Genomic DNA, 12,408 nt, shown 5'->3' on the forward strand with positions numbered 1-12,408 from the left:
TTTCAAATGAACGGATAAATTATTGGCAGTTTAAGCCAACAAATCAAGTAACAAATACAAATACGCTGAAACTGAAATCAGTTTCAACAATTCTTTCATCAAGCAAATAAAACAAACCAATTATAGGGACTTATCCTTACAATGTTGCAGAATGTAATCATAATAAATCAAGAATATTAGCAGGTCACCCATTCATCAATCACTCTTTCCTTCTTGGGATCCAATTTCCTGTAAGTAGTGTTCTGCATCCAATGCTGCCATACAACCTAATGGCACAATAGATGAATAAGTCATGTATAAGATACATAAGAATTTACCTACACTAGTTCATACTTCAAACTATATCATACACTGCGCTTTTGCTATTCTACATTAAGCACTGCTTTAAACCTGTTGTGAAGGCTCATTATTTACTTAATTCACTTCTTTAACTTAATATGCATTTCTTACAAAATCTAAGCTGAGGGATCGAAAAAGAAACGAATGACTTATCAAATGATACACTTAGTCTGACATGTTGCTAATAATTATGCAACCTGGGGAGCGGTGTTAATTTCGAATTTTGACAATACACTAATACAGGTTGGTAATATCGATCCTGGAAGATGTAATAATGTGTATAAGGCATTCTTCATAGGCTGTAATTTTTAGCGATACAGATCACATGAGATCAGGCAATGAAACAAAAATCTTAAACCATAAATCTCTCTGTTCCATTCTTTCTACGAAATATCATTTCTATGCGCAAACTAACTAATGTCCCAGGTTTAATCCTTCCCAGAAGGCCAGAATAAGGACCTGGTACGTAACACTAATTCTATAACTCTTTAAAAGGTATACAAGCCAGTTGATAAGGATAAAGATCCAAGTCTAAGTCTAATCATATACCTAAACACTTTTTAAAATATACATGCAACTCACACATAATAATATTACAAGTCTTTTCTAGAATCAAATATGCATCTAGAAGGTAGCAATTGACAAGCTTTATGTGGAATAATCCTGCAAATAACTTTTTAAGCATTTATGCCTAGATATCAAATCATACACTAATCCTTTTTTATAAAAATTATATAGTCTGGAAACATCATCACTATTAGTCAACTCTAAATGATTTATAAAACTTTTTCAACTACAAAGTCCATTAAATAATGATCTAAGTAGTTAACTACTAAAATAGCGGTGTAGCGGTCAAGGTCCGCTATATGCTATATTGGTTATAGCGGTGAGATAGCGGTGGTATAGCGGTAATTAAAATATTATGCAATATCTATATATATAATTCTTAATACTTAATATTTAATAAAAATATCGATTAATACTTTATATACTTAATAGAAATAGCAAAAGTCAAGCTTAAAAGTGTGAATATTTAAAACGTTAGTGTTACTACTTGCAAATATTAGTGCTTCTTTCAAGTTTGGGACAAAAAAAAAAGGCTATAGCACCGCTATTTTACCACTCTTTTGACCGCTATAGCACTGATATCGGTAAAATAGCGCCACTAATAGTGGGACCGCTATTTTTCTTGAGGACGCGTATCTATTGATAACATAGATAATGATGTGGTGCCAATTTACATTACACCCCTTACAGGAATATGTCACAGTGGTGGTAACTGTTGACATAAAATATTTAAATATAACCAGACCAAATCAGGATCCCCTGACTGGCAAATGGGTGAGGAGAAAATTGGTCAAATGGGCCAAGCACGTCAAATGGGTTAATGTGGCTCAAAGTGTGTTTCCAATGCATAAATACTCTCAAATCTAAAATGTGTATCGATTATTATTGATAGTCTATATATACATGGATTTCTATTAATACAATATAACTGCCAATGAACTTTTATAGCAGTGGTCCAGGGGGGGGGGGGGGGGGGGACCTCTTTAGAGGTCTAGGGTTCAAACCCGGGCATTGTTGTTTGATTACTAACTTGGGGAAAACTACGTACTAATAACCAACATTTGTCAATTGTCATTCAAAGGGAAATAAAATAACACAATATAACCCTTCTAATCCTACTTAACACTAACTACCAATAGAGAGTTCAAAATTTCGGACGATTCTTCTTTCAGGTCACCCGTCACCCAACCCGATTCATTACGACCTTCGTCGAAGACTACCTCAATCACCCATTAGTGGACTAGCCCATTATCCAAACTCTAAAATATCACTAACAAAACAGATAATAAATGCATCTAACAACATAATTATCAAGTGTACGAAATCAGTTTATGTCATGAATCCCAAATCCCCTAAGTAACATACAACAAAAATGTTCCATTAAACAAAGCCAGCAAACTAATGACATATGCATCGAATAAAATGGCAGGCAGAATCAATAAGCAGATAAAAAAATATTAAACACCAGAGAAGTAAATCAAGTTTCGTTTTACTTACCAGACCCCGCAGCAGTAACAGCTTGCCTATACTTCTTATCTTGAACATCACCAGCAGCAAAAACACCTTTAACACTTGTAACAGTTGATCCAGGTTTAGTCACAACATACCCATCAGAATCAAGTTCCAACTGCCCATCCAAAAACTTAGTTGCAGGCTCATGCCCAATAGCAAAAAACAACCCGTTCACCGGCAAATCAGAAACCTCACCACTCACCACATTCTTCACCTTTAACCCTCCTAAGACTGACTTCCCTTCTGCACCATATGCCTCAACCACCGCCGAGTTCCATATAACCTCAATCTTAGGATTGTTCATAGCCCTTTGTTGCATAATTTTCGACGCCCTAAACTCATTCCTCCTATGAATAATATAAACTTTGGAACCGTACTTAGTTAAGAAATTAGCTTCTTCCATAGCAGAATCACCGCCACCAATAACCGCTAACGGCTTATTCCTAAAAATCGGCGCAGCACCATCACAAACAGCACAAGCTGAAATCCCTTTATTCCAAAACCCTGATTTCCCTTCACCCGAACCCGGAAAACTCAACCGCCTCGCAACGGCACCAGTTGCAACAATAACGCTATCAGCAATAACAGTCTTACTATCTGTAAACACCTTAAATGGAGTTTTCGAGAAATCTACTTTATTAACAGTTTCAGAAAATATCTCAGTACCAAATCTAACAGATTGTTGTTTGCATCTTTCCATTAATTCAAACCCTAAGATACCATCCGGAAAACCAGGGAAATTTTCCACGTCGGTCGTCGTCGTGAGCTGTCCGCCGGCGGCGATGTCGTTGGCCATCCATCCTTCAAATAGAACCGGTTTGATTTCCGCACGTGCGGCGTAGATGGCAGCAGTGTGCGCTGCGGGACCGCTGCCGATGATGCAGAGACGTGTTTTTAGGGTTTGGAGATCGTCCATGGCGGCGGCGGCGGATGTAGTTGAGAATTTGGGAGAAGATGCGATGGCGGCAACCGAGGCGGCGGAGGAAGAACTGATGGTGGCGACGCTAATTAGATTTCTAGCTTTGTAAAGGAATTTCAGAACTTTAGGCATACAGTGTTCCATTTAATGTGGAAGGACTCCAGATATAGATTTTCTTTATTTAAAAAATTATTAAAAGAAATTGAAAAGTTCAAAGATGGTGGCGCGTGAAGTTTGACTTTTGAAAATAAGGATGGTTTTTGTGGTGAAAAATGAAAATACCGATGGTTTTTATACTTTTCTTAATTTTACGAATTGGATTGGATATCTAGCCCTTCAATCAAGAAACATATATCTTTTTTTTCCTCGACAAGCAAATTGAGATCCACAACTTTATTAATAAAGTTGTTAATCCTAACCTTTGAATTTTTTAAGTATTATGGGCGTACATGAGTGCCAAAAGCACAAGTATAAAAGTGTGTTTGGTTCAAGGAATTCTCACAAATTTATAGAAATTAGAATTTGAATTTCATCATTTACCATATTTGGTTGGAAAAAATGATGGAATTGGAATTACAAACTTTCCATCAAATTCTTTATATCATGGAATTTAAGATTCCATCATAAAATGGATGAAATGTTTAACATTGCAATGGAATGTTTACAAATTTACCAAAAAGCCTTTAAACAAATAACATATATTATTACTTATGTTATTATTATTATCATTATTATTAGAGAAAATAACCTAGATAACCAAAAATGCCCAAAAATACCCACAAGGAGGAGATTCGGATCACAAACATTATTTTTGTATTTTCAATATACGAAAATTCCTAACTTTTTTCGAATTCACCAAAAATACCCACAGAATCTTAAGACCGTAAGGAGGAGATGCGGATCGCAAGCATTACTTGCGGATCGCAAGAGGAGCTTGCGGATCGCAATATATCCTTGCGATTGACCCGATCCATGTGCATATTACTTCAAACCCGGTTTTATTTAAAACCCTAAAACACAAATTGTAAGCCAGCAGACTTTCTCTCTACCACACCAACTTGCTGCCACCTTGTTCATCGATCACCACCCGCTTGCCATACCATCACCACCCACGTCCGCCACCGCTCTCCTCCACCTTAAATCAAAAACTGGTATGTTCTTTCGTTTCTTTCTTCTTATTTGTTTTGTCAGATCTTATTTACATAGGCCAAAATAATGATAATTAATGACACTATTTGCCAACTTATCAAGATGTGTGCATCGACAACATAAACTTGTTTTGTCAAATTTTATTTTGGTATATCTAATCTATCGTATGTTACTTACATAAATTTGATATAAGTAATTAATTAAAACGATGTTGATTCATTGTATGTACTTTGATGTTTAATAAAGAAGATGTCTTTCGAAGGTTTAGATACAGAAGCTTCATTTGGGTTACCCTATTATGATCCAACAATAGCAGAATGTTGAAAGCAGGCTGCAGTTTCATACTTTAATTGTGTATTCCAAACATCAAAAGATGTCTGTAAATAACATATTGTTACCTTGATGTCATGGAAACACAATCCTACCACATTGGGTCTTGCTGTAGATATAATTATATGAAAGTAACATAAATTTGGCGCATAACAATTTAATTGTAAGAATTACTAATTTAATTATGATGATTTGATCTTCTGATCAATTATGAATATGGGTTTGATTTGTGATCTTTTTGTTTAGTATTATAGCAACAACCAAATTTACGAGTTTTTATTATAATCAGTTAGCAAGATCTAAATGATATTTGAGTAGTGATATTATATGTCAAGTATAACGACTTAATTTCATATATTTGTAGGCACTGGTCACACTTTCTCCGACCCTTGAAACAAGATAGTGGAAGAAGAGACGGAAGAAAGTCAAGAAAGTCAGGCAAGTCAACAAACACCGCCACCTAAGGTTAATTTATTTATACTTGTATTATTACGTAAACCATATTATTCTTTTTGCTATAACAAAATACTGGTATTTATTGTTAGCAACTCGTGATGGTAAAATAGTAACAACAAAACTTGGTTATTGATGATATACCCATACGAAGCTCTAGCAAAAGGAACATGGTCTCAGGAGTGGGAGAAGGTGCTGCAAAAACTCTTGATTCTACAGATCAGGACAGTCCTCCGCCTCGGGCACTAGAACCTTCAAAAGAAAACAAGGCCCGAGACCCGACTCAAGGGACCAACTCAGCAAAGGCAGGGGAAAAGACCAAGTCTCAAGACAGATACGGAGCTAGACCATTAGAGCTCCGTACCATAGGTAGCTCCGAAGCAGCAAAAGGGACGGGAGTAGTTTACCCAACCTACCCCGCTTATAAGCCACACCAAGGGGCCCCAGTGGACGTTATGACCATCAGTGCGACACAGCCGTATCAACCGATATGCCCGTCGTACTATCATGGGGAGTGCTTCTACCTGAACGGGACAACGCAACCCCAGCTCGAGGGAATGCTACCTTTAGCTGGAGGTTGCCCGGTGCCAAAACAGGGATCATGGTACTACCCATACGTGTTTGCGGCACCACATCATCCCCAGGTAGACCCCCCGGTTGAAACTAAGAAGGGCGAAGCCACCTCGGCGAAATCACGGCCTAAGTACAAAGGGTTGTGTGTACAGTTTGCGAAAAAGCTACGCCAGCAGGTGCCGCCAGTAAGATTGTTGGATGCCCACGAGCTTCCCTAGTGTGATGGCACATCCGAAGTCGATATCTTCCTCCAGAAAATTAATGATATAGCCCAGCTCGAAGGATGGAGTGACGCGGAAATTTGCCATGTTATACTTTACCTCCTATATGGAAAAGTTAGGGAGTGGCTGGAAAAGCTACGGGAGGAAAGTATACACGACGCCGAAAGCTTCAAAACAAAGCTGATGGAAGAATTTGGTTCCCACCTTCGGGCGCACGAAATACAACAGGAGGAGGATGAAGAGATAGAAGATTTCCTGCGGCGGTACGGAAATGAGACACAAAACCTTGTGCGTCTATCCGAGCAGGGGAGGATATTTGGGGCTATACATGGGCTCCGGTCGAAAGGACTGATACGACACCCTTGCCTCAGCAAACCAGCCAGTTATTCAGACTTAGTCAGCAAATGTCATGACTGGAAAAACGCAGAAGATATAACAGAAAAGGCTATGGCTAAATGGCAGACCACCACGAAGAAAAATACAAAAAAGTCAGAGGTTGGTGAGGATCCACATGTGGAAGAATCATCCCCTGTTTACAAAATCAATGGCTATAAAAGAACGATAGCCAACCTCCGCAAAACTCCATCGGAAATCCTATCTACGGAGGATATAGCAAGGACGTTCGTAAGGCCGATACCGCTATCCGGAAAAGGAACAAGAAATCTCGACAAATTTTGTTGCTTCCATAACGGATATGGACACAACACAGATTATTGTAGAGAGCTATTAAGACAGATAGACGACGCGGCTAGAGAAAACAAACTGCCGCATCTGGTCAAAAGAACTAGGCCGAGCCTCGACGAGCCAGAACAGGATGAACACCGGAGAAGGATACTATCAAGTACATTGATCAAAGAAGGGCCAAATTACTACCACTTTGGTGATCTGGATGGACAGGGCTCGGTAAACCCGGTACTCATAAGGGTCAACATAGGTAGTGTGTGCCTAAAAAAATACACAAGTTAATACGGGAAGTGGACGCGACATAATCTATGAACGGAGCTTCCTCCGATTGCCGAAAAGATTGCAAGAAACTATGCTACCGCCAAAAGGCGAAGTGGTAGGATTCGCCAGTGAACGAACTCGCCCGTTGGGACAAATATGGTTGGATGTTACCATCAGAGGATTCCCATGGCGAAGAACTGCAAGAATCTTGGCAATAGTAATAAGAGAAAATTAACCCTACGACATGCTATTAGGCAGGGAAGGGTTGAGGAAGTTCGAGATGATAGTGTCCACAATACACGGATGCGTGCAACATAAATCTCGAGGAGGGATGCAAACGATAATTTCCCCATCAGTCGCAAAGGGTGAAACCTCCGTCCCCCTGCATAAACGCAACCGAAGAATTATCCAGAAAGGCCCCAGGGGACGAATGGGGCCCCCCACAGATGAAGGATCCTTTGAGGCGGAAAGCACAGAAAGCTCCGGAGAATCGGAGGACGAAGACAACGTTAAGCAAAAGACTTCGAAAGGCATTAAGACCGGTTGGATCACGTTCTCCTCTCGGGGTAAGCAACTTAAATGAAGCAAATAGGGCAGCATAAAAGTAGCAGCTAGGAAAAATACAAATTCTTTTTTGTAAAAATCCTCCTGCCATGTACTTACAAGCTCCCAAATAAATAAAAACGATCGTAATATTATCCTAAATGCGCATAAAATCTTAAATCTTTGAATTGTTAAGGGGACGCCCATAAGACTTTTCAAAATAAGCATGAGGTAATAACCCATGAGGCTAATGCATAAGTTACTCTTTCCTTATGATCGAAGTACATAAGCATCAGTATGTTAGACATTCCTTTAAAAGGAATGCAAGAATGAGAGACATCATTCTCTTATCAGAAAAAAAACAAGACGGAGCAACATGGAGAAAAAGAAGTCATTCAAACAATTTCAAAACATTGTTTACATTCCTCGAGGCCTAATAGTATACAAATCAGAAACAGAAACGTTAGGATTAGAGGCTATTTGCTGAATATAAGGATAAGTAATATTCCTTAGTGCCTCCTCCGCTTCATCAATCCTACCAGGCTTACCAAGGAAGTTCTCCCTATTTCCCCTCAGAGTAAGAACTCGCTGACTCTCCAGACACAAAGCAAACAGAGCACGAGCGTCAACCCGGTTGGCTTCGATCAATTCATCAAGGCTTTCATCAAACTCAAGGCTTCTCATCAGCATACGAAACACATGCAGTATAACACTAGAGATGATCTACCGGTTAGCATTCCTGGCATCCTCGAGCTCTGTCTCTGGGTGTTCAATTAAGCCAGTAGGCCCCAAAGAAACAAGAGAGGCAATACGCTGATGAGCAGCGTCCAGACTTTGGGTAGCCAGGGACAACGCCTCCTGAGAATCAGCTAACTCCCTTTGCAAGGACTCAACCGCCGAGGTAGAAGAAGCAGCTCTAAGAGAAGCCAATCTGATCTATGTCTCTCTAAGCTCTCCTCAAGATGGTGCATCCTTGCTGCAGTTGCTGAACTTATCACCCCGGAGGCAAAGGAAGCTTGGTCAGAAAGTTCAACAAGTCTCTAAGCGGGCATAGTATCTAACATCACCCTTAGGTGACCAGGGACCATCATGTTCAAACTCTGTCGACAAAGCTGTGGATCAGGCAGAGCCTCAAAGACAGAAGTCCCTACATGAAAGTATATCCAGAAAAGTAAGAACAATCGAAGCCTTAATATGAAAACACATACAAGGGCTACCAAAAACCCACAAGAAGGCTCACCAGTTGCAGGAGCACCGGTAGATGAACCACCAACACCTGAAGCCATAGCATCGGCTGCCCTCGTTATAGTAGCTCCAGTTTCAGCAACTCTCGAAGCCCTTGCCCTCGTTGTAGTGGCTCCATTTTCATCAACTTGCTCCTTTCCAGGCCTACGTCCAGCTATGGCAATATAAACATCAGGAATTAAAATGCCAAACGAGCAGAAGCAACAGAATGGAGTAAATAGACAATCTCCAATAGCAGTCACCGGAGCAGTAGCAGTCACAATAACCTCTTCCCTAATTGGAGAATCCAAGATGATGACAGGGGAATCAGCCGTGGAAGGACCCTCTTCAATATGAGGCCTCTTCGGAGGAGGAACCCCGACACCAGCAAAAAAGGGCTCTTCCCCATCAGAAGAACCCCTGGGCCTCCTACCAATCACCATCCCCTGAGGATTCATGGTTATAGCCTTCCTAAGTGTCAACTCTGCACACAACGTCATATGGACAATAAGAAACAAATCGAAGAAAGTCAAGATAAAAAAGACATAATTCGTACCTTCACAACACTAGATGAGCACAGGAATATCAGGAGAGCCCTCCCATGATAAAGTAATCCCACACAAATATAAAATAACTGTGGGATACACGACCAGCATGAATGGTGACCTTCGTAATTGGTGCACCAGAGGATTCTCCAAAACAACCCCCCACATAATCATCATCAAAAAGAAATAAGTCCGAATTTAACCTACCCCTATCACACACACTCCTGAAGACTCGATGAACATATTGCTCACTAAAAAACAAAAAACCTGGTCACCAATCCAACATATCAGAGTCACCTATGCCAAAAAACAACCTACCAGGCCTCTCCTCCATCATTGCCCAACCATCACGATTAACCCACCTGAAAAAAATACCTGAACGTACGTACCCCAGGCTCCACCTCATATGCATGACAAATAGCAACAAAAGACATTATCATGGTAATAGCTAAGGGGTGCACAGCAAGAAGATATAGATCAAAACGATCAAGGATACCTAATAACCATGGAGACAGGGGAAACCTAAGATTGCCACCGGAAAACGGAGCAGTATACATACCTATGAATCCGGAAGGAGCAGCCAATATGGATTCATTCCGGCCTGGAACCCTAATCTCAGGATCACTGGACCGACAATAGCAGCGGCGAAACCGTGCAACATCGCTCTCTGTCATCTCTGAATAGGTAATGGAGATTGCCCTAAAGTAACGGGGATTGATGTGCAAAATCGAGCTTTAAATTTATAAACTAAAACTACCCAAAAACTCACTACTACGCACTCACGAGCAGTGGACCCGATCGTTTGTAATATAGTTAAAAGATAAGTCTGAGTTCGTTCTCAGGGATTGGGAAATGATTAGTTGCTTATGAAATAGTTTGAAAAACGGGTGTTGCTTTGAAAAATCCTTTTGACAAATAAAGTAAATTGGTTTGCAAAATAATTGCATAAATTTAAATGGAACTTCAGATAATATAATTAAAAGTCATCCACCTTGATTTCCCTCGACTTCAAATGTGATTGCATTTAATGAAGAACAAATTCTCTAGAGTTTAAAGATAATCGTGACAAGATTAAGATACTCACGTGGTACCACCAACCGTGATCAAATTATCGAATCACCTAACTACTAATCGAATTATCCAAGCCGGTACCACCAAAACTAAGACAATTCTTCTATTAATCAGTTTTGTTTACTATCAAATTATCAATTGTACCTATGTGACAATAGCGTGGTACCACCAACCGATATCAAAAACTAAGACAATTCTTCTATTAATCAGTTTTGTTTACTATCAAATTATCAATTGTACCTATGTGACAATAGCGTGGTACCACCAACCGATATCAATCACGTTGACAAAATTAATCTTTTTCTTAAAATGATATTTACTATCATACCATGAACTAGTGATAATTACTTATAGACAAGTAACCGTTTTAAAATCACATACACATTCAACTGGTACCACCAATGAAGAATCATATGCAACCAATATCAAAATTAATTAATGAAAAAAGTTAACATCATCAAGATCACAGAACAACGATAATTAAATAAACCCTTTTGAATTAAAAATATTGCAATCACATTATCCGTCTAGTTTCATCAAGGTGGATGATTAAACGTTTAGCCACTCATGATCAATTCACAATAATAAATAAAATAGAAGAGAAACATGATGTACCAATCGTTTGAAGAAAGTAAAATGCAAGACAATAAGTAGATACGATCCAGATGGGTGCCCGTGAATCTTCAACGAATCCGCCTAAGAAATAATCTTGATTGGAGGAAGCAGAACCCTTGTAGAACAGCTCCTAGAAAGATTTTTGATGCCTGATTTTCGACCTAGGGTTTTCTATTTATACTCCTCCAAAATCTGATGCAGAAACAAGGCAAGGTCTGTCCTCCCGTGCACCCACTGCGGCGCAGTGGGGTTGAGCCTTCCCTCACTGCGGTGCAGTGAGGTGGTCTTGACTTTGACTTGAAGGTGACTGTGGCGCAGTAGTTAAGCAAACCACCACTGCGGCGCAGTACGTTTCCACGGCTTCTTTTCCTCCTTTCCTAACTGTGGCGCAGTCATTCACTTACGACCCCCACTGCGGCGCAGTGGGGCAATCTTCATTTGTTTCCGAGGATTTTGGCTGTGGCGCAGTGGGCTACATGCATCCCTACTGCGGCGCAGTCATAACTTGTACAGAACCAACTACTTTCGATCACGATACTTGCCAAAATCTGCCGTTTCTTCCACTCAAATCAACTCTTAACATCATATTGCACTTCCAGGCCAATAATCATCCGAAAATGTACCAAATGAACGCGTATCCTGTTTAGAGCCTGTAAACACTAACAAACACCATAAACTCGCCAAATGCATACAAAAATGACTTAAAACATATAGTAAATGGCCAATAACGATGTGGGTAATGGGTATAAATTAGCCACATCAAATCCCCCCATACTTGAGCATTGCTTGTCCTCAAGCAAATCCGGAATTTAAGAAAAAGTAATCCTTGACAATCAAACTATCAAACAAATGACAAGTATCAAAAAGAAGCAACACCAAGCATGTCCAATGACAGAAAACGGGTGAAGCAGTTTTAATCTTAAATGAAAACTCGAAATGTTTGACAACACCTGAACAATCCGCAAGCCACGATAATCAACTAAGCATAAATGAAAACAACCGATCCTATCAATATCATTCTACTCCAACAAACATACTTTCGGGGTTGAATATATGAAGAATCACTCATAGCTCAGTCGTGATGTATACTCTTTTACCATAGGCTTGAACCAGGATCGTCACTCCACCATTAAGGCGCAAGGATCAAGTACATTGTCAAAATAGGCATTAAGGGTGGTTGTAAACTAAAACTATGTATAAGGAATATGTACAATAGGATATGGGAAGTTTATTGATTTAAAGTGAAAGGTAAGAGTTTAAAGTATAAGTTATAATGAATATGAACAAATTAGTCTAATCAACCCATACCATTGATTACCAACAAACCACTAACCCATAAGATGCTTTCCCGAGAACACCTCCAAAGTACCAAGCAAGCCCGACACCATTGTGGTGTATCAAC

General features: G+C 39.7%; 1 protein-coding gene across 1 annotated transcript; it reads right to left on the reverse strand.

The window, feature by feature from the left end:
• LOC122579119 (thioredoxin reductase NTRB-like) lies at window positions 1-3,498 on the reverse strand. The gene is made up of 2 exons (XM_043751225.1): window positions 2,404-3,498; window positions 1-266 (listed from the first exon to the last, which is right to left on the reverse strand). The coding sequence occupies exons 1-2, from the start codon at window positions 3,479-3,481 to the stop codon at window positions 196-198; spliced, it is 1,149 nt and encodes a 382-aa protein (XP_043607160.1). The 5' UTR covers window positions 3,482-3,498; the 3' UTR covers window positions 1-195.
• Window positions 3,499-12,408: the final 8,910 nt, after the last annotated feature.

This window comes from Erigeron canadensis, chromosome 8 (assembly GCF_010389155.1).
Source record: "Erigeron canadensis isolate Cc75 chromosome 8, C_canadensis_v1, whole genome shotgun sequence".
NCBI classification, from domain to species: Eukaryota; Viridiplantae; Streptophyta; class Magnoliopsida; order Asterales; family Asteraceae; genus Erigeron; species Erigeron canadensis.

Coding starts and splice junctions, on each gene's coding strand:
- LOC122579119 (XM_043751225.1), bottom strand. CDS start 3,481: ATGGAACACTGTATGCCTAAAGTTCTGAAATTCCTTTACAAAGCTAGA. Junction 267..2,403: donor TGTTACTGCTGCGGGGTCTG/GTAAGTAAAACG, acceptor TTGTGCCATTAG/GTTGTATGGCAGCATTGGAT.